This window comes from Euprymna scolopes, chromosome 39, assembly GCF_053919585.1.
Source record: "Euprymna scolopes isolate OS-2025 chromosome 39, ASM5391958v1, whole genome shotgun sequence".
Lineage (NCBI taxonomy): Eukaryota > Metazoa > Mollusca > Cephalopoda > Sepiida > Sepiolidae > Euprymna > Euprymna scolopes.
Window position 1 is genome coordinate 20,359,668 of NC_136520.1, and position 27,589 is coordinate 20,387,256.

Consider the following 27,589-nt stretch of genomic DNA (forward strand, 5'->3'; position numbering starts at 1 on the left):
CATAACGACAGCATATTCTAAGGTTTTCATAACGACAGCATATTCTAAGGTTTTCATAACGACAGCATATTCTAAGGTTTTGATAACGACAGCATATTCTAAGGTTTTCATAACGACAGCATATTCTAAGGTTTTCATAACGACAGCATATTCTAAGGTTTTGATAACGACAGCATATTCTAAGGTTTTGATAACGACAGCATATTCTAAGGTTTTCATAACGACAGCATATTCTAAGGTTTTGATAACGACAGCATATTCTAAGGTTTTCATAACGACAGCATATTCTAAGGTTTTCATAACGACAGCATATTCTAAGGTTTTCATAACGACAGCATATTCTAAGGTTTTGATAACGACAGCATATTCTAAGGTTTTCATAACGACAGCATATTCTAAGGTTTTCATAACGACAGCATATTCTAAGGTTTTGATAACGACAGCATATTCTAAGGTTTTCATAACGACAGCATATTCTAAGGTTTTCATAACGACAGCATATTCTAAGGTTTTCATAACGACAGCATATTCTAAGGTTTTCATAACGACAGCATATTCTAAGGTTTTCATAACGACAGCATATTCTAAGGTTTTCATAACGACGGCATATTCTAAGGTTTTGATAACGACAGCATATTCTAAGGTTTTGATAACGACAGCATATTCTAAGGTTTTCATAACGACAGCATATTCTAAGGTTTTCATAACGACAGCATATTCTAAGGTTTTCATAACGACAGCATATTCTAAGGTTTTCATAACGACAGCATATTCTAAGGTTTTGATAACGACAGCATATTCTAAGGTTTTCATAACGACAGCATATTCTAAGGTTTTCATAACGACAGCATATTCTAAGGTTTTGATAACGACAGCATATTCTAAGGTTTTCATAACGACAGCATATTCTAAGGTTTTGATAACGACAGCATATTCTAAGGTTTTCATAACGACAGCATATTCTAAGGTTTTCATAACGACAGCATATTCTAAGGTTTTCATAACGACAGCATATTCTAAGGTTTTGATAACGACAGCATATTCTAAGGTTTTCATAACGACAGCATATTCTAAGGTTTTCATAACGACAGCATATTCTAAGGTTTTGATAACGACAGCATATTCTAAGGTTTTCATAACGACAGCATATTCTAAGGTTTTCATAACGACAGCATATTCTAAGGTTTTCATAACGACAGCATATTCTAAGGTTTTCATAACGACAGCATATTCTAAGGTTTTGATAACGACAGCATATTCTAAGGTTTTCATAACGACAGCATATTCTAAGGTTTTCATAACGACAGCATATTCTAAGGTTTTCATAACGACAGCATATTCTAAGCTTTTCATAACGACAGCATATTCTAAGGTTTTCATAACGACAGCATATTCTAAGGTTTTCATAACGACAGCATATTCTAAGGTTTTCATAACGACAGCATATTCTAAGGTTTTCATAACGACAGCATATTCTAAGGTTTTCATAACGACAGCATATTCTAAGGTTTTCATAACGACAGCATATTCTAAGGTTTTCATAACGACGGCATATTCTAAGGTTTTGATAACGACAGCATATTCTAAGGTTTTGATAACGACAGCATATTCTAAGGTTTTCATAACGACAGCATATTCTAAGGTTTTCATAACGACAGCATATTCTAAGGTTTTCATAACGACAGCATATTCTAAGGTTTTCATAACGACAGCATATTCTAAGGTTTTCATAACGACAGCATATTCTAAGGTTTTCATAACGACAGCATATTCTAAGGTTTTCATAACGACAGCATATTCTAAGGTTTTCATAACGACAGCATATTCTAAGGTTTTCATAACGACAGCATATTCTAAGGTTTTCATAACGACAGCATATTCTAAGGTTTTCATAACGACAGCATATTCTAAGGTTTTCATAACGACAGCATATTCTAAGGTTTTCATAACGACAGCATATTCTAAGGTTTTCATAACGACAGCATATTCTAAGGTTTTGATAACGACAGCATATTCTAAGGTTTTCATAACGACAGCATATTCTAAGGTTTTCATAACGACAGCATATTCTAAGGTTTTGATAACGACAGCATATTCTAAGGTTTTCATAACGACAGCATATTCTAAGATTTTCATAACGACAGCATATTCTAAGGTTTTCATAACGACGGCATATTCTAAGGTTTTGATAACGACAGCATATTCTAAGGTTTTGATAACGACAGCATATTCTAAGGTTTTCATAACGACTGCATATTCTAAGGTTTTCATAACGACAGCATATTCTAAGGTTTTCATAACGACAGCATATTCTAAGGTTTTCATAACGACAGCATATTCTAAGGTTTTGATAACGACAGCATATTCTAAGGTTTTCATAACGACAGCATATTCTAAGGTTTTCATAACGACAGCATATTCTAAGGTTTTGATAACGACAGCATATTCTAAGGTTTTCATAACGACAGCATATTCTAAGGTTTTCATAACGACAGCATATTCTAAGGTTTTCATAACGACAGCATATTCTAAGGTTTTCATAACGACAGCATATTCTAAGGTTTTGATAACGACAGCATATTCTAAGGTTTTCATAACGACAGCATATTCTAAGGTTTTCATAACGACAGCATATTCTAAGGTTTTCATAACGACAGCATATTCTAAGGTTTTGATAACGACAGCATATTCTAAGGTTTTCATAACGACAGCATATTCTAAGGTTTTGATAACGACAGCATATTCTAAGGTTTTCATAACGACAGCATATTCTAAGGTTTTCATAACGACAGCATATTCTAAGGTTTTGATAACGACAGCATATTCTAAGGTTTTCATAACGACAGCATATTCTAAGGTTTTGATAACGACAGCATATTCTAAGGTTTTCATAACGACAGCATATTCTAAGGTTTTCATAACGACAGCATATTCTAAGGTTTTCATAACGACAGCATATTCTAAGGTTTTCATAACGACAGCATATTCTAAGGTTTTCATAACGACAGCATATTCTAAGGTTTTCATAACGACAGCATATTCTAAGGTTTTCATAACGACAGCATATTCTAAGGTTTTGATAACGACAGCATATTCTAAGGTTTTCATAACGACAGCATATTCTAAGGTTTTCATAACGACAGCATATTCTAAGGTTTTGATAACGACAGCATATTCTAAGGTTTTGATAACGACAGCATATTCTAAGGTTTTCATAACGACAGCATATTCTAAGGTTTTGATAACGACAGCATATTCTAAGGTTTTCATAACGACAGCATATTCTAAGGTTTTCATAACGACAGCATATTCTAAGGTTTTCATAACGACAGCATATTCTAAGGTTTTGATAACGACAGCATATTCTAAGGTTTTCATAACGACAGCATATTCTAAGGTTTTCATAACGACAGCATATTCTAAGGTTTTGATAACGACAGCATATTCTAAGGTTTTCATAACGACAGCATATTCTAAGGTTTTCATAACGACAGCATATTCTAAGGTTTTCATAACGACAGCATATTCTAAGGTTTTCATAACGACAGCATATTCTAAGGTTTTCATAACGACAGCATATTCTAAGGTTTTCATAACGACAGCATATTCTAAGGTTTTCATAACGACAGCATATTCTAAGGTTTTCATAACGACAGCATATTCTAAGGTTTTCATAACGACAGCATATTCTAAGGTTTTCATAACGACAGCATATTCTAAGGTTTTCATAACGACAGCATATTCTAAGCTTTTCATAACGACAGCATATTCTAAGGTTTTCATAACGACAGCATATTCTAAGGTTTTGATAACGACAGCATATTCTAAGGTTTTCATAACGACAGCATATTCTAAGGTTTTCATAACGACAGCATATTCTAAGGTTTTCATAACGACAGCATATTCTAAGGTTTTCATAACGACAGCATATTCTAAGGTTTTCATAACGACAGCATATTCTAAGGTTTTCATAACGACAGCATATTCTAAGGTTTTCATAACGACAGCATATTCTAAGGTTTTCATAACGACAGCATATTCTAAGGTTTTCATAACGACAGCATATTCTAAGGTTTTCATAACGACAGCATATTCTAAGGTTTTCATAACGACAGCATATTCTAAGGTTTTCATAACGACAGCATATTCTAAGGTTTTCATAACGACAGCATATTCTAAGGTTTTGATAACGACAGCATATTCTAAGGTTTTCATAACGACAGCATATTCTAAGGTTTTCATAACGACAGCATATTCTAAGGTTTTCATAACGACAGCATATTCTAAGGTTTTCATAACGACAGCATATTCTAAGGTTTTGATAACGACAGCATATTCTAAGGTTTTCATAACGACAGCATATTCTAAGGTTTTCATAACGACAGCATATTCTAAGGTTTTCATAACGACAGCATATTCTAAGGTTTTCATAACGACAGCATATTCTAAGGTTTTCATAACGACAGCATATTCTAAGGTTTTCATAACGACAGCATATTCTAAGGTTTTCATAACGACAGCATATTCTAAGGTTTTCATAACGACAGCATATTCTAAGGTTTTCATAACGACAGCATATTCTAAGGTTTTGATAACGACAGCATATTCTAAGGTTTTCATAACGACAGCATATTCTAAGGTTTTCATAACGACAGCATATTCTAAGGTTTTCATAACGACAGCATATTCTAAGGTTTTCATAACGACAGCATATTCTAAGGTTTTGATAACGACAGCATATTCTAAGGTTTTCATAACGACAGCATATTCTAAGGTTTTCATAACGACAGCATATTCTAAGGTTTTGATAACGACAGCATATTCTAAGGTTTTGATAACGACAGCATATTCTAAGGTTTTCATAACGACAGCATATTCTAAGGTTTTGATAACGACAGCATATTCTAAGGTTTTCATAACGACAGCATATTCTAAGGTTTTCATAACGACAGCATAGTCTAAGCTTTTCATAACGACAGCATATTCTAAGGTTTTCATAACGACAGCATATTCTAAGGTTTTCATAACGACAGCATATTCTAAGGTTTTCATAACGACAGCATATTCTAAGGTTTTGATAACGACAGCATATTCTAAGGTTTTCATAACGACAGCATATTCTAAGGTTTTGATAACGACAGCATATTCTAAGGTTTTCATAACGACAGCATATTCTAAGGTTTTCATAACGACAGCATATTCTAAGGTTTTCATAACGACAGCATATTCTAAGGTTTTCATAACGACAGCATATTCTAAGGTTTTCATAACGACAGCATATTCTAAGGTTTTCATAACGACAGCATATTCTAAGGTTTTCATAACGACAGCATATTCTAAGGTTTTCATAACGACAGCATATTCTAAGGTTTTCATAACGACAGCATATTCTAAGGTTTTCATAACGACAGCATATTCTAAGGTTTTCATAACGACAGCATATTCTAAGGTTTTCATAACGACAGCATATTCTAAGGTTTTCATAACGACAGCATATTCTAAGGTTTTCATAACGACAGCATATTCTAAGGTTTTCATAACGACAGCATATTCTAAGGTTTTCATAACGACAGCATATTCTAAGGTTTTCATAACGACAGCATATTCTAAGGTTTTCATAACGACAGCATATTCTAAGGTTTTCATAACGACAGCATATTCTAAGGTTTTCATAACGACAGCATATTCTAAGGTTTTCATAACGACAGCATATTCTAAGGTTTTCATAACGACAGCATATTCTAAGGTTTTCATAACTACAGCATATTCTAAGGTTTTCATAACGACAGCATATTCTAAGCTTTTCATAACGACAGCATATTCTAAGGTTTTGATAACGACAGCATATTCTAAGCTGTTCATAACGACAGCATATTCTAAGGTTTTGATAACGACAGCATATTCTAAGGTTTTCATAACGACAGCATATTCTAAGGTTTTCATAACGACAGCATATTCTAAGGTTTTGATAACGACAGCATATTCTAAGGTTTTCATAACGACAGCATATTCTAAGGTTTTCATAACGACAGCATATTCTAAGGTTTTGATAACGACAGCATATTCTAAGGTTTTCATAACGACAGCATATTCTAAGGTTTTCATAACGACAGCATATTCTAAGGTTTTCATAACGACAGCATATTCTAAGGTTTTCATAACCAAAGCATATTCTAAGGTTTTCATAAGGACAGCATAATCTAAGTTTTCATAACAATAACATATTCTAAGTTTTTCATAACGAAAGCATATTTTAAGCTTTTCCTTAGGACAGCATATTATAAGCTTTTCGTAAGGACAGCATATTATAAGCTTTTCCTAAGGACAGCATATTATAAGCTTTTCCTAAGGACAGCATATTCGAAGCTTTTAATAACGACAGCATATTCAAAGGTTTTCCTAAGGACAGCATATTCTAAGGTTTTCATAACGACAGCATATTCAAAGCTTTTCATAACGACAGCATATTCAAAGGTTTTCCTAAGGACAGCATATTCAAAGGTTTTCCTAAGGACAGCATATTTGAAGGTTTTCATAATGAGAGCATATTCTAAGCTTTTCATAACGACAGCATAGTCAAAGGTTTTCATAACGACAGCATATTCAAAGGTTTTCATAACGACAGCATATTCTAAGCTTTTCATAACGACAGCATATTCAAAGGTTTTCATAACGACAGCATATTCAAAGGTTTTCATAACGACAGCATATTCAAAGGTTTTCATAACGACAGCATATTCAAAGGTTTTCATAACGACAGCATATTCAAAGCTTTTCATAACCACAGCATATTCAAAGCTTTTCATAACGACAGCATATTCTAAGATTTTCATAACGACAGCATATTCTAACATTTTCATAACGACAGCATATTCTAAGATTTTCATAACGACAGCATATTCTGAGATTTTCATAACGACAGCATATTCTAAGCTTTTCATAACGACATCATATTCGAAGGTTTTCATAATGACAGCATATTCGAAGGTTTTCATAATGACAGCATATTCGAAGGTTTTCATAATGACAGCATATTCGAAGGTTTTCATCATGACAGCATATGCGAAGGTTTTTCATAACGACAGCATATTCTAAGGTTTACATAACGATAGCATATTCTAAGGTTTACATAACGATAGCATATTCTAAGGTTTACATAATGACAGCATATGCTATCTCCTCTGGGATCCTCCGACCACTCTGTTGTATCAGTTAAGATAAAAATGAAATATAAGTCTACTGATGTACCTCTCCACCGTACTGTATACCGATACTCTATGGCTGATTAGGATAGCTTCCGTACATTCATATCTACCTCTCCATTCCATGGTTAAAAAGGATGTGTCCTCTATAGTATCAGACCTGACCGAATGGTTACTTGTAGGCATAGACCAATTCATACCATCCAAAAAATTCTAACAAAAACCTAACAGCCAGCCATGGTTCTCCCCAGAATATGCTGCTGCCATCGCGCACCGAAATCACTTTTTCCATAGCTACCAACCTAATAGATGTACCGAGACTAAAGTTGCTTTCAGGAATGCCAGCAACCACTGTAAAAGAGTAATAAAAAATGCAAAAGAGCTATATGCTCAGTCCGTTAAATCCAAAGTAGCTGAGCAGTGGCTTGGTTCCCACCAGTTTTGGCAAATAGCAAACAGGATCCTGAACAGAAGCATGCGTTCTATCCCAACCATCATTAATGGACCTGAGGTCATCTCGTCAGCATCAAACAAGGCCATACTATTTGCCAAGAAATTTGCAGTCAATTCTACTCTATGCAACAAAGGCCATCAACTCCCCGTGTTTCCCCCTATAACAGACAACACTTTATGCAACATACAAATATCAGTGCGTAAGGTCGCCAAGCTAATCAAGAACCTTAATTCCAGTAAAGTAACTGGCTCTGACGGCATTCCAGTTATAGTGCTGAAAAAGCTCCAACCAGAACTTGCCCCCATACTTACAAAACTGTTTAAGCGTTGCCTTAAGGAGAAGTGCTTTCCAACACCCTGCATTGAAACATTCTGGTGAAAAGTCATCTCCCTCTCAGTACAGACCAATAAGTCTCCTGTGTGTCATGAGTAAGTTGTTGGAATCCATATTAAATAAAGAAGTAGTCAACCACCTCAACAGAAACAACCTTCTTGGTTTCCGCTCTGCAAGATCTACAGCAGATGTGCTAATGGTTATATCTCATAGGATTAGAATCTCTCAACAAAGGCTTCATTTCTAGGGCATTTGCTCTTGACATATCAAAGGCCTTTGATAAGGTATGGCATAAAGGCCTACTTCACAAGATTTCCAGCTACGGTATAACTGGAAATGTTTTTTCAATCATTAAATCATTTCTCTCTGATAGGCTCATAAGAGTAGTGGTTGATGGGCAGAAATCAGAGGCCTACAGTATTAATGCTGGAGTCCCTCAGACGTTCACCCTGGGCCCAACTCTCTTCTTGATCTACATCAATGATCTCCCAAAACATATACTAAAATCATTTGTTGACATCTATGCTGATGACACGACCATCTATGGCAATACATCAAAGGCTGTAAATGACAATGTTCTCTCTGATTCTCTCTCCTCAGATCTTGAGCGCATGGTACAGGGGGGGGGAACAGGTGGCTGGTTACCTTTAATGCATCTAAGACCAAGCTCCTATCATTATCAACGCTCTGATCCTCATCTGGCATCGATTGAAATGAATGGGTCTCGTCTAGGGGAGGCCCCATGTTTTGATAAGCTTCTGGGTTTGACCTTTACTCCTGATCTGAAATGGAACACGTACATCAAGTCTGTGGCCAAGGTCGCTGGGAAAATTATGGGATCCTTCTACTGCTCCAGAAGATATCTCACTAATGATGCAATTCATAGAGAATATATAAAAGCCAAGTACGTCCAAGGATGGAGTACTGCTGCCACATCTGGGCAGGAGCTGCTAAAAACAGCCTATCCTGCCTTGACAGAGTACAAAATAGACTTTGTGGCTTGGTGGGGGATGCCCTTTTCTCTTCCCTGCAACCTCTCTCCCACAGAAGAGATGTTGCAAGCCTGTCTCTGTTTTATCATTATTTCCATGGCAAGTGCTCATCTGAGCCCATTCTCTGGTCCCCCCCCTCGCCAATCTCTCAGGAAAAACACCTGACTAGCTGAAACCACTGTCAATAATTTTCTCCACTCTTTATCCGTGCCTAAATCAAAACATAGATTCCATGAACAAAGCTTCTTTCTTAGAAGTGCACGCCTGTGGAACTCTCTGCCGCTTACCTGTTTCCCTCCCGACTTCAACTTGAATGTCTTCAAGTCCAACACAAATAAATTCCTGATGAACCGCCCCCTTAAGTAATGACACTTTATCACATCTCTAATACTAACTATTACCACGATACTACCCCATTGATTACTTTATATACACTAACCCTTATCCTCGAGTGGCTTCTGGGCCTTGATAAGTGGTGACCTACATGAAAAAAAAAAAAGAAAGAAAGAAAAGTTTCCATAACGACAGCATATTCTAAGCTTTTCATAACGACACCATATTCTAAGCTTTTCATAACGACACCATATTCTAAGCTTTTCATAACGACACCATATTCTAAGCTTTTCATAACGACACCATATTCTAAGCTTTTCATAACGACACCATATTCTAAGCTTTTCATAACGACACCATATTCTAAGCTTTTCATAACGACACCATATTCTAAGGTTTACATAACGACACCATATTCTAAGGTTTACATAACGACACCATATTCTAAGGTTTACATAACGACACCATATTCTAAGGTTTACACAACGACAGCATATTCAAAGGTTTTCATAACGACAGCATATTCTAAGGTTTACATAATGACAGCATATTCTAAGCTTTTCATAAAGACAGCATATTCTAAGCTTTTCATAAAGACAGCATATTCTAAGGTTTTCATAACGTCAGCATATTCTAAGGTTTTCATAACCAAAGCATATTCTAAGGTTTCCTAAGGACAGCATATTCGAAGGTTTTCATAACAGCATATTCTAAGCTTTTAATACCAACAGCATATTCTAAGCTTTTAATACCAACAGCATATTCTAAGCTTTTAATACCAACAGCATATTCTAAGCTTTTAATACCAACAGCATATTCTAAGCTTTTAATACCAACAGCATATTCTAAGCTTTTAATACCAACAGCATATTCTAAGCTTTTAATACCAACAGCATATTCTAAGCTTTTAATACCAACAGCATATTCTAAGCTTTTAATACCAACAGCATATTCTAAGCTTTTAATACCAACAGCATATTCTAAGCTTTTAATACCAACAGCATATTCTAAGCTTTTAATACCAACAGCATATTCTAAGCTTTTAATACCAACAGCATATTCTAAGCTTTTAATACCAACAGCATATTCTAAGCTTTTAATACCAACAGCATATTCTAAGCTTTTAATACCAACAGCATATTCTAAGCTTTTAATACCAACAGCATATTCTAAGCTTTTAATACCAACAGCATATTCTAAGCTTTTAATACCAACAGCATATTCTAAGCTTTTAATACCAACAGCATATTCTAAGCTTTTCATAACGACTGCTTATTCTAAGATTTTCCTTGAGCTTATGGAATAAACAGAGAGGAAGGTCTGTAATGTTGCGGTCTGGAGGAAGGTTTTGGAAGGTAAGAAACTGTCGATGCCCATCTTGGTCATTTGTTGTGGACCGGTGCATTTGAGTAAATTTCCTGCATTTTTAATTCCTTACAAATAATTGTGTGTACACCGACATTAAACTGTGCACTTATTGTCTTTATAAACCCACAACAGTCCTCATCCATGAAATTCTTTATTTGGCCAATCAATTCAGGTGTTTTGATTTCCGTAATCCTCCCACACTTCTCATCATCCCCCACAACCCACCTGTCTTTCCTTGAATCTCTTATGCCACTCCAAAACTGATGCTCGATTCATGCAAGATGGTCCAAAAACAGCCTGAAGCATTCCATACGTTTCTGTGATATTTTTTCAAAGTTAAAACAGAATTTTATTGCATATCATTGTTTTGAAGTGTTCTCACGTCCAAATTGCATCTTTAAAATTTACCATCAGGATTTAGTAGGATTCCTGTGCTGTAGCTGTTCATTTGAAGCTGAATCCAAAATTTTTTCAGCTTAAAAAAATCACAGGTTTTATACCGCATAAATCAAGTTTCAAATCTGTAGACCAAAAATTAACAGAGTAGTTTTGTAGAGCCCATACTTCAGATAGAGATTTACTCTAAATGCAGCTCAATATGCTATGCAATTATACACAAAGTAAAAAATAAGCACAAATAGTGAAATGAAACTAATAATCCAATAAAACAGAAAAAAAATGAACAGTGACTGAAAAGTTCGTTTTTCAAGGAAATATGCCATATTTATCATTTTTGAAGTTGTTAGTATATTTACGTTAGTATATAAGGAAGTTGTATTCACTTTTGAAATAGCTTTATATCATATATATTTTATATATATATATATATATATATATAGAAGATAATGTTTAATAATGCTAATTTAATATATATTATATATATATATGTGTGTATATATATATATTATATATATATATATATATATATATATATATATATATAAGATAATGTTTATTAATGCTAATTTATTTTTATTTTTTTAATTTTCTTATTGTTTGCCGGGGATGCCATGTCAGGTGTGTTTTGAAATAACTTTTAAGCTAATTCCAAGAAAGTAAAGTTCATATTGAATCAGTTTACTATGAGATCATTTTAAGTTGAATGCCATTCAATAATACAAGAATTCATTTTTTTAATGTTTTTTTTTCATTTTGACAGTTTATGAATAAAAAAAAACAAATATGAAATGAAAATGTGAAAGAAAAAATCATGAATGAAAAATATATTGAAAAAAAAACTATTGTTTGAAAGGGGAGTCTAAAATCATTTGAAATATTTTACATAATTGTAAATGATAATTGAATATTGTACATAATTGTAAATGATAATTGAAAAAAAATCAAAACAAAATGAATTGTAGGTGAATAAGGGAAAACAACAATGGTTACCAATGAGTTACTTCTCTTTAGTAGAGGAATTAAAGCACGGTGGGTTATAAAACCGATTGGGTAGCCCCTAAACCTACCTCATATGGTAGAGTCAATCCACTAAAGTGAGAAAACCATCCTACCTTACACGATAGAGAAACACTTATTCCTGATGCTGAATTAATGGCTTCGAATTTTATTGTCATAGAATTGTTGGTGAAATATATCCGTCCTATTAATGATAGACATTCAACCCATATTTTTCCATTACAGAGAAAGATAAGGAAATTAAACTTTCAACAGAATAATATTTTTTCTTCAGCATTTAACAAAAACATCAATTTGTGTAGCAAATCAATAGATGAGTACATGCACCGATGCAAATGGGAGATCAAGAAAATTGGATAATAGTAGAGAAGAAGGAAGCAGTACATGAATGAAAATTACATGAATCAAATTATGACAAGACATAGAATAGGTTTTATTTTAGGAGGGAAGTCAAGAAAATAACAGACTGTCTTAAAAAAATATTTTTAACAAAACTTACCGATAAGGGTTGACTAACTCATCTGTGAGAAAATTCAAATAACTCCTGAAAAATCAAGAAAAAATATCTTTTAGGTTAGTTTCATCCGATTATTTTTTAGGTCACTTTCATCCGATTTTTTTTTTTTTTTTTTTTTTTTTTTAGATCAAGAAGGTGCAAGGGATTCTCAGTCAGAGACATGTCTAATGCCAACTCGATGACAATAAAATTTGAAGCCATTAAATTCTATGACAATAAAATTCGAAGCCATTAAATTCTATGACAATAAAATTCGAAGCCATTAATTCTATGACAATAAAATTCGAAGCCATTAATTCTATCACAATAAAATTCGAAGCCGTTAATTCTATGACAATAATATTCAAAGCCATTAATTCTATGACAATAAAATTCGAAGCCATTAATTCTATGACAATAAAATTCGAAGCCATTAATTCTATGACAATAAAATTTGAAGCCATTATTGCTATGACAAAATTTGGCACAGACTTACTGGATTCATGAACAAACAATTTTGCATTAAAAAAAAAAAGAAATGTTGCTGACATCATTGTTTTGATAATTTGTTATAAAACCTTGAACTTTTATTACGTCTAAATTTCCCCCCAAAATCACTAAAGCTACAAACCATGAAACTTTGCAAACATATAGGTACTAAATTGACAAAACAAAAGGAAAATTTAATACTGATTTTCCGAAACTGTGGTTCAAAAGCCTTGGTTCCATAGGGTTTTTTTCTTTTGCTGGGTTAACTGTTTTGCCAGACAATACAATTTTACTTTAATAATAAGTCATTAATACAACCTAACCCAATAATAATATTGTTACTCTATGTCTCTGGTGTGGTACTGAATATCCATCAAAACAATGAATATGTGTGTGTGCGTATATATATATATATATATATATATATATAAACAAAAATTTATACAAAGATGCACAAAAGTGACACAAGATGTTTCGATCAGTAGCCGTTAAAAATATAATTAGAGATATGACACCAAGCCAGAAGAGCTATAGAACCACCCCCCTGGAAATGAAATAGCCTTTGTGAGACATAAATTACTGACTATTGATAAACAGATAAAAAATATTTGTATTGCTTAGATTAATCGAACAATTGTTCTCATATTGAGCATTATTCGTACAACATTTCGGTCGATTATTATTCGTACAACGTTTCGGTCGATTATTATTCGTACAACGTTTCGGTCGATCATTATTCGTACAACGTTTCGGTCGATCATTATTCGTACAACATTTCGGTCGATTATTATTCGTACAACGTTTCGGTCGATTATTATTCGTACAACGTTTCGGTCGATCATTATTCGTACAACGTTTTGGTCGATTATTATTCGTACAACGTTTCGGTCGATTATTATTCGTACAACATTTCGGTCGATTATTATTCGTACAACGTTTCGGTCGATTATTATTCGTACAACGTTTCGGTCGATCATTATTCGTACAACGTTTCGGTCGATCATTATTCGTACAACGTTTCGGTCGATTATTATTCGTACAACATTTCGGTCGATTATTATTCGTACAACGTTTCGGTCAATCATTATTCGTACAACGTTTCGGTCGATTATTATTCGTACAACGTTTCGGTCGATTATTATTCGTACAACATTTCGGTCAATCATTATTCGTACAACGTTTCGGTCGATTATTATTCGTACAACGTTTCGGTCGATCATTATTCGTACAACGTTTCGGTCGATTATTATTCGTACAACGTTTCGGTCGATCATTATTCGTACAACGTTTCGGTCGATTATTATTCGTACAACATTTCGGTCGATTATTATTCGTACAACGTTTCGGTCAATCATTATTCGTACAACGTTTCGGTCGATCATTATTCGTACAACGTTTCGGTCGATTATTATTCGTACAACGTTTCGGTCAATCATTATTCGTACAACGTTTCGGTCGATTATTATTCGTACAACGTTTCGGTCGATCATTATTCGTACAACGTTTCGGTCGATTATTATTCGTACAACATTTCGGTCGATTATTATTCGTACAACGTTTCGGTCAATCATTATTCGTACAACGTTTCGGTCGATCATTATTCGTACAACGTTTCGGTCGATTATTATTCGTACAACATTTCGGTCGATTATTATTCGTACAACATTTCGGTCGATTATTATTCGTACAACATTTCGGTCGATCATTATTCGTACAACGTTTCGGTCGATCATTATTCGTACAACATTTCGGTCGATCATTATTCGTACAACATTTTGGTCGATTATTATTCGTACAACATTTCGGTCGATTATTATTCGTACAACGTTTCGGTCGATTATTATTCGTACAACATTTCGGTCGATTATTATTCGTACAACGTTTCGGTCGATCATTATTCGTACAACATTTCGGTCGATCATTATTCGTACAACATTTCGGTCGATTATTATTCGTACAACGTTTCGGTCGATCATTATTCGTACAACATTTCGGTCGATCATTATTCGTACAACGTTTCGGTCGATCATTATTCGTACAACATTTCGGTCGATTATTATTCGTACAACGTTTCGGTCGATCATTATTCGTACAACATTTCGGTCGATCATTATTCGTACAACGTTTCGGTCGATCATTATTCGTACAACGTTTCGGTCGATTATTATTTGTACAACGTTTCGGTCGATCATTATTCGTACAACGTTTCGGTCGATTATTATTCGTACAACGTTTCGGTCGATCATTATTCGTACAACATTTCGATCGATTATTATTCGTACAACGTTTCGGTCGATCATTATTCGTACAACATTTCGGTCGATTATTATTCGTACAACGTTTCGGTCGATCATTATTCGTACAACGTTTCGGTCGATTATTATTCGTACAACGTTTCGGTCGATCATTATTCGTACAACATTACGGTCGATTATTATTCGTACAACGTTTCGGTCGATCATTATTCGTACAACATTTCGGTCGATCATTATTCGTACAACGTTTCGGTCGATCATTATTCGTACAACGTTTCGGTCGATCATTATTCGTACAACGTTTCGGTCGATCATTATTCGTACAACGTTTCGGTCGATCATTATTCGTACAACGTTTCGGTCGATCATTATTCGTACAACGTTTCGGTCGATCATTATTCGTACAACGTTTCGGTCGATTATTATTCATACAATGGTTGGGTCGATCATTATTCATACAACGGTTTGGTCGATCATTATTCGTACGTTTCGGTCGATTATTATTTGTACAACGTTCCGGTCGATCATTATTCGTACAACGGTTGGGTCGATTATTATTCGTACAACGTTTCGGTCAATCATTATTCGTACAACGGTTGGGTCGATCATTATTTGTACGTTTCGGTCGATTATTATTTGTACAACGTTCCGGTCGATCATTATTCGTACAACGGTTGGGCGATCATTATTCGTACAACGTTTCGGTCGATTATAATTTGTACAACGTTTGGGTCGATTATTATTCGTACAATGTTTGGGTCGATTATTATTTGTACAACGTTTGGGTCAATTATTATTCGTACAACGTTTTGGTCGATTATTATTTGTACAATGTTTCAGTCGATTATTATTCGTACAACGTTTCAGTCGATCCTTATTCGTACAACGTTTCGGTCGATCATTATTCGTACAACGTTTCGGTCGATCATTATTCGTACAACGTTTCGGTCGATCATTATTCGTACAACGTTTCGGTCGATCATTATTCGTACAATGGTTGGGTAGATCATTATTCATACAACGGTTGGGTCGATCATTATTCGTACGTTTCGGTCGATTATTATTTGTACAACGTTCCGGTCGATCATTATTCGTACAACGGTTGGGTCGATTATTATTCGTACAACGTTTCGGTCAATCATTATTCGTACAACGTTTCGGTCGATTATTATTCGTACAACGTTTCGGTCGATTATTATTCGTACAACGTTTCAGTCGATCCTTATTCGTACAACGTTTCGGTCAATTATTATTCGTACAACGTTTCGGTCAATTATTATTCGTACAACGTTTTGGTCGATCATTATTCGTACAACGTTTTGGTCGATCATTATTCGTACAACGTTTTGGTCGATCATTATTCGTACAACGTTTTGGTCGATCATTATTCGTACAACGTTTCGGTCGATTATTATTCGTACAACGTTTCAGTCGATTATTATTTGTACAACGTTTCGGTCGATTATTATTCGTACAACGTTTTGGTCGATTATTATTCGTACAACGTTTTGGTCGATTATTATTCGTACAACGTTTTGGTCGATTATTATTCGTACAACGTTTTGGTCGATTATTATTCGTACAACGTTTTGGTCGATTATTATTCGTACAACGTTTTGGTCGATTATTATTCGTACAACGTTTCGGTCGATTATTATTCGTACAACGTTTCGGTCGATTATTATTCGTACAACGTTTCGGTCGATTATTATTCGTACAACGTTTCGGTCGATTATTATTCGTACAACGTTTCGGTCGATTATTATTTGTACAACGTTTTGGTCGATTATTATTCATACAACGTTTTGGTCGATTATTATTCATACAACGTTTCGGTCGATTATTATTCGTACAACGTTTTGGTCGATTATTATTCGTACAACGTTTTGGTCGATTATTATTCATACAACGCTTTGGTCGATTATTATTCGTACAACGTTTTGGTCGATTATTATTCGTACAACGTTTTGGTCGATCATTATTCGTACAACGTTTCGGTCGATCATTATTCGTACAACGTTTCGGTCGATCATTATTCGTACAATGTTTTGATTGATGTAACTTCTGACCTTCGTCAGGTGTAAAAGTCACCATGTTTTAGCAGGACAAAAAGGACGGTTGCTGTGCACTCTAAGGTTTTGAATTTTTGGGTCTATTTGCATTTTTGGGTCCGTTTACACAAATTATAAAGATAATTAAATTATCAAGAAAACTTTCTAACTTATTATGACTAAATTTTTAATTAAATCCATCAACCGATTATAAGTTCTTATAAACATAATATTTACGAAACTAAGAGGTAGCTGGTTTCAATAGGATTAATCACGTGTTATCGCTTATTTAACCAAATGTAGTTTTTTAAAACATTTTTGACTTGTTATCATTATGACTGATAGGAGATAAAAAGGGAGGAGTAAGAAAAAGGGGGAAGAATAGGAAATAAAAAGGAGAAGGAAGGAAGGAAAAATAAGAAAGAAAGGGAAGATAAAAAAATTGAAAAAAGTTGAAGTTGTTTATATGTAAGAAGAAAAAACAAAAAATCAGACATAGTAAAGTGGGCAAAAAATGAAAAAAAATACCGCGACTAGGATTATCTCCCTTGAAAGTAATGAGTATTTCTAATAAAACAGATGAAGAAAACTTAAGTTAGTTCTAAAGGGGGGGGGGGTAAAAATAAACATCTGATGAAGTTGTGTTCTTTAAAGCTCTAACGGGTTGTTAATGTACGTGATTGTAAATTTATAATAAAGCTCCTGTATGTTGTATGTTTTAAATTTATAAAATAATATTTTACTTAAGCATGGTTAATGGTTAATGTGAATTTGTGAAACACTGTTGCATGTGCCAGGTAATACCAATTAATCTTGCTTATAGGTTAAGGGTTAGGTGAGGTGTTTGACATAAGGTTTAAGATAGTCCAAATTATGGAGAAAAGAATAAATGTTTTATTACTGATATGGTAGGAAAAGAAGTAGTTTCTCAGCAAAGTCTGCCTTGACATCTATGAAGATATTGGCAGTAAACCACATGTTTGATGGTAAGTGACCGATCACCTTGTAGGTGATAAGAATTAATTTGAATGATGGAAAAGACCTTTGGCATAGTTGATAAAGTTTCTTTGGAGCAGAGGAGGAGAGAGAGAAAGAAAAAAAAGGGTTTTAGAGAGAGAAAGAAAAAGATAAAAGAGAATTAAAGAGAAAATGGATTTAAGAAAGAGAAAGAAAGGAAAAGAAAGAAAAGAGAAGGAGAATAGATGGGAAAGGGCAATCTCCAAACATTAGAGGAGGAAAGTCTAATCTCAAAAAGATGGTGGTCAGAATTAGGGTTCCATAAAAACCATTGTGTTTGGCAAATGAAGAGAAGACTTGCTAGCCATTGAAGAGTACACACTTCAGATTTGGGTTCTTTGCCCAAGACTAGATAACCTTCCCAAAAGGGCTAAGTTGAAAAGCTCTTCCTCCCCTGACTGAGAAGCTGTCAGAACGAATCTAAGTGAAAACATCCTGCATCTTGAAACCGTTAAGAACTGGAAGAATTAACATTCCTTTGCACAAAGTGTACCCTGAAATGTTATTTATTCTCATTTATAAAAAATAATATGAGCTGTTGAATGGTTTTGATTGAGAACCCAGTTATTTACAGCACTGACATCATAGCCATTCAAGTACCATCACTAGATGAAGATAAGAGTGTAGCTACAGGGACAACAGGGTCAACGATTCCATTTAGAGACTGAAGATTTTGAAGGGTCCATCACTAGATGAAGATAAGAGTGTAGCTACAGGGACAACCCTTCCATTTAAGGACTGAAGATTTTGAAGGATCCATCACTAGATGAAGATAAGAGTGTAGCTACAAGGAAAACAGGGTCAACCATTCAATTTAGAGACTGAAGATTTTGAAGGGTCCATCACTAGATGAAGATAATAATGTAGCTACAGGGACAACAGGGTCAACCATTCCATTAAGAGACTGAAGATTTTGAAGGGTCAATCACTAGATGAAGATAATAATGTAGCTACAGGGACAACAGGATCAACCATTCCATTAAGAGACTGAAGATTTTTAAGGGTCCATCACTAGATGAAGATAAGAGTGTAGCTAACAGGGTCAACCATTCCATTAAGAGACTGAAGATTTTGAAGGGTCCATCACTAGATGAAGATAAGAATGTAGCTACAGGGACAACAGGGTCAACCATTCCATTAAGAGACTGAAGATTTTGAAGGGTCCATCACTAGATAAAGATAAGAGTGTAGCTAACAGGGTCAACCATTCCATTTAGAAACTGAAGATTTTGAAGGGTCCATCACTAGATGAAGAAAAGAGTGTAGCTACAGGGACAACAGGGTCAACCATTCCATTTAGAGACTGAAGATTTTGAAGGATCCATCACTAGATGAAGATAAAAGTGTAGCTACAGGGACAACCATTCCATTTAGAGACTGAAGATTTTGAAGGGTCCATCACTAGATAAAGATAAGAGTGTAGCTACAGGGACAACAGGGTCAACCATTCCATTTAGAGACTGAAGATTTTGAAGGGTCCATCACTAGATGAAGATAAGAGTGTAGCTACAGGGACAACCATTCCATTTAGAGACTGAAGATTTTGAAGGGTCCATCACTAGATGAAGATAAGAGTGTAGCTACAGGGACAAGCATTCCATTTAGAGACTGAAGATTTTGAAGGGTTCATCACTAGATGAAGATAAGAGTGTAGCTACAGGGACAACAATTCCATTTAGAGACTGAAGATTTTGAAGGGTCCATCACCAGATGAAGATAAGAGTGTAGCTACAGGGACAACAGGGTCAACCATTCCATTTAGAGACTGAAGATTTTGAAGAGTCCATCACTAGATGAAGATAACAGTGTAGCTTAAGGGACAACCATTCCATTTAGAGACTGAAGATTTTGAAGGGTCCATCACTAGATGAAGATAAGAGTGTAGCTACAGGGACAACCATTCCATTTAGAGACTGAGGATTTTGAAGGGTCCATCACTAGATGAAGATAAGAGTGTAGCTATAGGGACAACCATTCAATTTAGAGACTGAAGATTTTGAAGGGTCCATCACTAGATCAAGATAAGAGTGTAGCTACAGGGACAACAGGGTCAACCATGCCATTTAGAGACTGAAGATTTTGAAGGATGCATCACTAGATGAAGATAAGAGTGTAGCTACAGGGACAACAGGGTCAACCATGCCATTTAGAGACTGAAGATTTTGAAGGGTCCATCACTAGATAAAGATAAGAGTGTAGCTACAGGGACAACAGGGTCAACCATTCCATTTAGAGACTGAAGATTTTGAAGGGTCCATCACTAGATGAAGATAAGAGTGTAGCTACAGGGACAACCATTCCATTTAGAGACTGAAGATTTTGAAGGGTCCATCACTAGATGAAGATAAGAGTGTAGCTACAGGGACAAGCATTCCATTTAGAGACTGAAGATTTTGAAGGGTCCATCACTAGATGAAGATAAGAGTGTAGCTACAGGGACAAGCATTCCATTTAGAGACTGAAGATTTTGAAGGGTTCATCACTAGATGAAGATAAGAGTGTAGCTACAGGGACAACAATTCCATTTAGAGACTGAAGATTTTGAAGGGTCCATCACCAGATGAAGATAAGAGTGTAGCTACAGGGACAACAGGGTCAACCATTCCATTTAGAGACTGAAGATTTTGAAGAGTCCATCACTAGATGAAGATAACAGTGTAGCTTAAGGGACAACCATTCCATTTAGAGACTGAAGATTTTGAAGGGTCCATCACTAGATGAAGATAAGAGTGTAGCTACAGGGACAACCATTCCATTTAGAGACTGAGGATTTTGAAGGGTCCATCACTAGATGAAGATAAGAGTGTAGCTATAGGGACAACCATTCAATTTAGAGACTGAAGATTTTGAAGGGTCCATCACTAGATCAAGATAAGAGTGTAGCTACAGGGACAACAGGGTCAACCATGCCATTTAGAGACTGAAGATTTTGAAGGATCCATCACTAGATGAAGATAACAGTGTAGCTACAGGGACAACCATTCCATTTAGAGACTGAAGATTTTGAAGGATTCATCACTAGATAAAGAGAAGAGTGTAGCTACAGGGACAACCATTCAATTTAGAGACTGAAGATTTTGAAGGGTCCATCACTGGATGAAGATAACAGTGTAGCTACAGGGACAACCATTCCATTTAGAGACTGAAGATTTTGAAGGGTCCATCACTGGATGAAGATAAGAGTGTAGCTACAGGGACAACCATTCCATTTATAGACTGAAGATTTTGAAGGGCCCATCACTAGATGAAGATAAGAGTGTAGCTACAGGGACAACCATTCCATTTAGATGCTGACGATTTTGAAGGGTTCATCACTGGATGAAGAGAAGAGTGTAGCTACAGGGACAACCATTCCATTTAGAGACTGAAGATTTTAAAGGGTCCATCACTGGATGAAGACAAGAGTGTAGCTACAGGGACAACCATTCCATTTAGATGCTGACGATTTTGAAGGGTTCATCACTGGATGAAGATAAGAGTGTAGCTACAGGGACAACCATTCCATTTAGAGACTGAAGATTTTGAAGGGTCCATCACTAGCAGTGTCAGAAATTTCGTGAAAATAGTGAATAATTCCACCTCATCTTTCCAAGCTTATAACTCCTCGAAAAATGTAATTCAAGCCCTAATTTTTTTTTCAATTAAAGGAGTAAGGACCAAGGTTTTATTTTCAAAAAAAAACAAAACAAAACAATGTGTTTTTTTTTTTTAAAAAGGTTTTAAACTTCGGACTTTACAGGTAAATTTCTAAAAAACTGATTTTTTTTTTTGTTTTAAATTTGAATATATTATTTATTGACTTTTTCTCTTCAATTTGTGATATATAAAACTATTAAACATAAATTAATTATTTACTTTTTAATAGACATTTCAAAATGAGAGGCGTAAATTATTCGACCCCCTATCTTTCTAAGCTTATAACTCCTCGAAAAATGTAATTCAAGCCCTAATTTTTTTTTCAATTAAAGGAGCAAGGACCAAAATTTCATTAAAAAAAAAAAAAAAGACAAAAAGAAAAAATGTGTTCTTATAAAATAAGGTTTTAAACTTCGGACTTTACAGGTAAATTTCTAAAAAACTGTTTTTTTTTTGTTTTAAATTTGAATATATTATTTATTGACCTTTTCTCTTCAATTTGTGATATATAAAACTATTAAACATAAATTAATTATTTACTTTTTAAGAGAAAGTTGAAAATGGGGGGGGCGTGAAAATGGGGGGGCGTGAATTTAAAAAAAACGTTTGTCTAAAATATTATATTCGGTTTATTGGAAAGAACATAAAATTTCACATTGACCCTGAAAATATCGTAAAAATAGAATCAATAGAAAAATTTTGATAGATTTTTAAAATTTAAAAATATTGAGTTTAAAAATTGAAAAATATTGAGTTCGGAAAATTCATTACTGTTTTAAAAAAAAATAAAAATATTTTTATTACTTTTAAAACAACTGTAATAGTTTATTTTGGAAGTATAATCCATAAAGAAAATAAATAACCCACTTTTAACAGAGAAATTACGAGATTTTTATATTGTATTCGCAGTTTCGTGTTAGGGGTGTCAAAAATTCCTACAAAAATTCTGATACTGCTAGTCCATCACTAGATGAAGATAAGAGTGTAGCTACAGGGATAACAGGGTCAACCATTCCATTTAGAGACTGAAGATTTTGAAGGATCCATCACTAGATGAAGATAGGAGTGTAGTTACAGGGTCAACCATTCCATTTAGAGACTGAAGATTTTAAAGGGTCCATCACTAGATGAAGATAAGAGTGTAGTTACAGGGACAACCATTCCATTTAGAGACTGAAGATTTTGAAGGGTCAATCACTAGATGAAGATAAGAGTGTAGCTACAGGGACAACAGGGACAACCATTCCATTTAGAGACTGAAGATTTTGAAGGGTCTATCACTAGATGAAGAGAAGAGTGTAGCTACAGGGACAACAGGGTCAACCATTCCATTAAGAGACTGAAGATTTTGAAGGGTCCATCACTAGATGAAGATAAGAGTGTAGCTAAAGGGACAACAGGGTCAACCATTCCATTTAGAGACTGAAGATTTTGAAGGGTCCATCACTAGATAAAGATAAGAGTGTAGCTACAGGGACAACAAGGTCAACCATTCCATTAAGAGACTGACGATTTTGAAGGGCCCATCACTAGATGAAGATAAGAGTGTAGCTAACAGGGTCAACCATTCCATTTAGAGACTGAAGATTTTGAAGGGTCCATAACTAGATGAAGATAAGAGTGTAGCTACAGGGACAACAGGGTCAACCATTCCATTAAGAGACTGAAGATTTTGAAGAATCCATCACTAGATGAAGATAACAGTGTAGCTTCAGGGACAACCATTCCATTTAGAGACTGAAGATTTTGAAGGGTCCATCACTAGATGAAGATAAGAGTGTAGCTACAGGGACAACCATTCAATTTAGAGACTGAAGATTTTGAAGGGTCCATCACTAGATGAAGATAAGAGTGTAGCTACAGGGACAACTATTCCATTTAGAGACTGAAGATTTTGAAGGGTCCATCACTGGATGAAGATAAGAGTGTAGCTACAGGGACAACCACTCAATTTACAGACTGAAGATTTTGAAGGGCCCATCACTAGATGAAGATAAGAGTGTAGCTACAGGGACAACCATTCCATTTAGATGCTGAAGATTTTGAAGGATCCATCACTAGATGAAGGTAGGAGTGTAGCTACAGGGACAACCATTCCATTTAGAGACTGAAGATTTTGAAGGGTCCATCACTAGATGAAGATAAGAGTGTAGCTACAGGGATAACAGGGTAAACCATTCCATTTAGAGACTGAAGATTTTGAAGGATAAATCACTAGATGAAGATAAGAGTGTAGTTACAGGGACAACGATTCCATTTAGAGACTGAAGATTTTGAAGGGTCCATCACTAGATGAAGATAAGAGTGTAGCTACAGGGACAACAGGGTCAACCATTCCATTTAGAGACTGAAGATTTTGAAGGATCCATCACTAGATGAAGATAAGAGTGTAGCTACAGGGACAACAGGGTCAAGCATTCCATTTAGAGACTGAAGATTTTGAAGGGTCCATCACTAGATGAAGATAATAATGTAGCTACAGGGACAACAGGGTCAACCATTCCATTAAGAGACTGAAGATTTTGAAGGGTCAATCACTAGATGAAGACAATAATGTAGCTACAGGGACAACAGGGTCAACCATTCCATTAAGAGACTGAAGATTTTGAAGGGTCCATCACTAGATGAAGATAAGAGTGTAGCTACAGGGACAACCATTCCATTTAGATGCTGAAGATTTTGAAGGGTCCATCACTAGATGAAGATAAGAGTGTAGCTACAGGGACAAAAGGGTCAACCATTCCATTTAGAGACTGCAGATTTTGAAGGATCCATCACTAGATGAAGATAAGAGTGTAGCTACAGGGACAACCATTCCATTTAGAGACTGAAGATTTTGAAGGATGCATCACTAGATAAAGGTAAGAGTGTAGCTACAGGGACAACCATTCCATTTAGAGACTGAAGATTTTGAAGGGTTCATCACTAGATGAAGATAAGAATGTAGCTACAGGGACAACCATTCCATTTAGAGACTGAAGATTTTGAAGGGTCCATCACTAGATGAAGAGAAGAGTGTAGCTACAGGGACAAAAGGGTCAACCATTCCATTTAGAGACTGAAGATTTTGAAGCATCCATCACTAGATGAAGATAAGAGTGTAGTTACAGGGACAACCATTCCATTTAGAGACTGAAGATTTTGAAGGGTCCATCACTAGATGAAGATAAGAGTGTAGCTACAGGGACAACCATTCAATTTAGAGACTGAAGATTTTGAAGGGTCCATCACTAGATGAAGATAAGAGTGTAGCTACAGGGACAACTATTCCATTTAGAGACTGAAGATTTTGAAGGGTCCATCACTGGATGAAGATAAGAGTGTAGCTACAGGGACAACCACTCCATTTAGAGACTGAAGATTTTGAAGGGCCCATCACTAGATGAAGATAAGAGTGTAGCTACAGGGACAACCATTCCATTTAGATGCTGAAGATTTTGAAGGATCCATCACTAGATGAAGGTAGGAGTGTAGCTAAAGGGACAACCATTCCATTTAGAGACTGAAGATTTTGAAGGGTCCATCACTAGATGAAGATAAGAGTGTAGCTACAGGGATAACAGGGTCAACCATTCCATTTAGAGACTGAAGATTTTGAAGGATAAATAACTAGATGAAGATAAGAGTGTAGTTACAGGGACAACGATTCCATTTAGAGACTGAAGATTTTGAAGGGTCCATCACTAGATGAAGATAAGAGTGTAGCTACAGGGACAACAGGGTCAACCATTCCATTTAGAGACTGAAGATTTTGAAGGATCCATAACTAGATGAAGATAAGAGTGTAGCTACAGGGACAACAGGGTCAACGATTCCATTTAGAGACTGAAGATTTTGAAGGGTCCATCACTAGATGAAGATAAGAGCGTAGCTACAGGGACAACCCTTCCATTTAGAGACTGTAGATTTTGAAGGATCCATCACTAGATGAAGATAAGAGTGTAGCTACAGGGAAAACAGGGTCAACCATTCAATTTAGAGACTGAAGATTTTGAAGGGTCCATCACTAGATGAAGATAAGAGTGTAGCTACAGGGACAACAGGGTCAAGCATTCCATTTAGAGACTGAAGATTTTGAAGGGTCCATCACTAGATGAAGATAATAATGTAGCTACAGGGACAACAGGGTCAACCATTCCATTAAGAGACTGAAGATTTTGAAGGGTCCATCACTAGATGAAGATAAGAGTGTAGCTACAGGGACAACCATTCCATTTAGATGCTGAAGATTTTGAAGGGTCCATCACTAGATGAAGATAAGAGTGTAGCTACAGGGACAAAAGGGTCAACCATTCCATTTAGAGACTGCAGATTTTGAAGGATCCATCACTAGATGAAGATAACAGTGTAGCTACAGGGACAACCATTCCATTTAGAGACTGAAGATTTTGAAGGATGCATCACTAGATAAAGATAAGAGTGTAGCTACAGGGACAACCATTCCATTTAGAGACTGAAGATTTTGAAGGGTTCATCACTAGATGAAGATAAGAATGTAGCTACAGGGACAACCATTCCATTTAGAGACTGAAGATTTTGAAGGGTCCATCACTAGATGAAGAGAAGAGTGTAGCTACAGGGACAACCATTCCATTTAGAGACTGAAGATTTTGAAGGGTTCATCACTAGATAAAGATAAGAGTGTAGCTACAGGGACAACCATTCCATTTAGAGACTGAAGATTTTGAAGGGTCCATCACTAGATGAAGATAAGAGTGTAGTTACAGGGACAACCATTCCATTTAGAGACTGAAGATTTTGAAGGGTCCATCACTAGATGAAGAGAAGAGTGTAGCTACAGGGACAACCATTCCATTTAGAGACTGAAGATTTTGAAGGGTCCATCACTAGATGAAGATAAGAGTGTAGCTACAGGGACAACAGGGTCAAGCATTCCATTTAGAGACTGAAGATTTTGAAGGGTCCATCACTAGATGAAGATAATAATGTAGCTACAGGGACAACAGGGTCAACCATTCCATTAAGAGACTGAAGATTTTGAAGGGTCCATCACTAGATGAAGATAAGAGTGTAGCTACAGGGACAACCATTCCATTTAGATGCTGAAGATTTTGAAGGGTCCATCACTAGATGAAGATAAGAGTGTAGCTACAGGGACAAAAGGGTCAACCATTCCATTTAGAGACTGCAGATTTTGAAGGATCCATCACTAGATGAAGATAACAGTGTAGCTACAGGGACAACCATTCCATTTAGAGACTGAAGATTTTGAAGGATGCATCACTAGATAAAGATAAGAGTGTAGCTACAGGGACAACCATTCCATTTAGAGACTGAAGATTTTGAAGGGTTCATCACTAGATGAAGATAAGAATGTAGCTACAGGGACAACCATTCCATTTAGAGACTGAAGATTTTGAAGGGTCCATCACTAGATGAAGAGAAGAGTGTAGCTACAGGGACAACCATTCCATTTAGAGACTGAAGATTTTGAAGGGTTCATCACTAGATAAAGATAAGAGTGTAGCTACAGGGACAACCATTCCATTTAGAGACTGAAGATTTTGAAGGGTCCATCACTAGATG

General features: G+C 35.5%; 1 protein-coding gene across 1 annotated transcript in view; it reads right to left on the reverse strand.

The window, feature by feature from the left end:
• Window positions 1-27,589, reverse strand: part of LOC145263578 (large neutral amino acids transporter small subunit 1-like) — a gene marked incomplete at its 3' end in the record, with an annotated part of 158,192 nt that overhangs the window by 80,961 nt on the left and 49,642 nt on the right. The window contains 1 exon segment of the mRNA XM_080120424.1: window positions 12,598-12,642. Within this exon segment, the coding sequence (XP_079976550.1) occupies window positions 12,598-12,642 (45 nt within the window).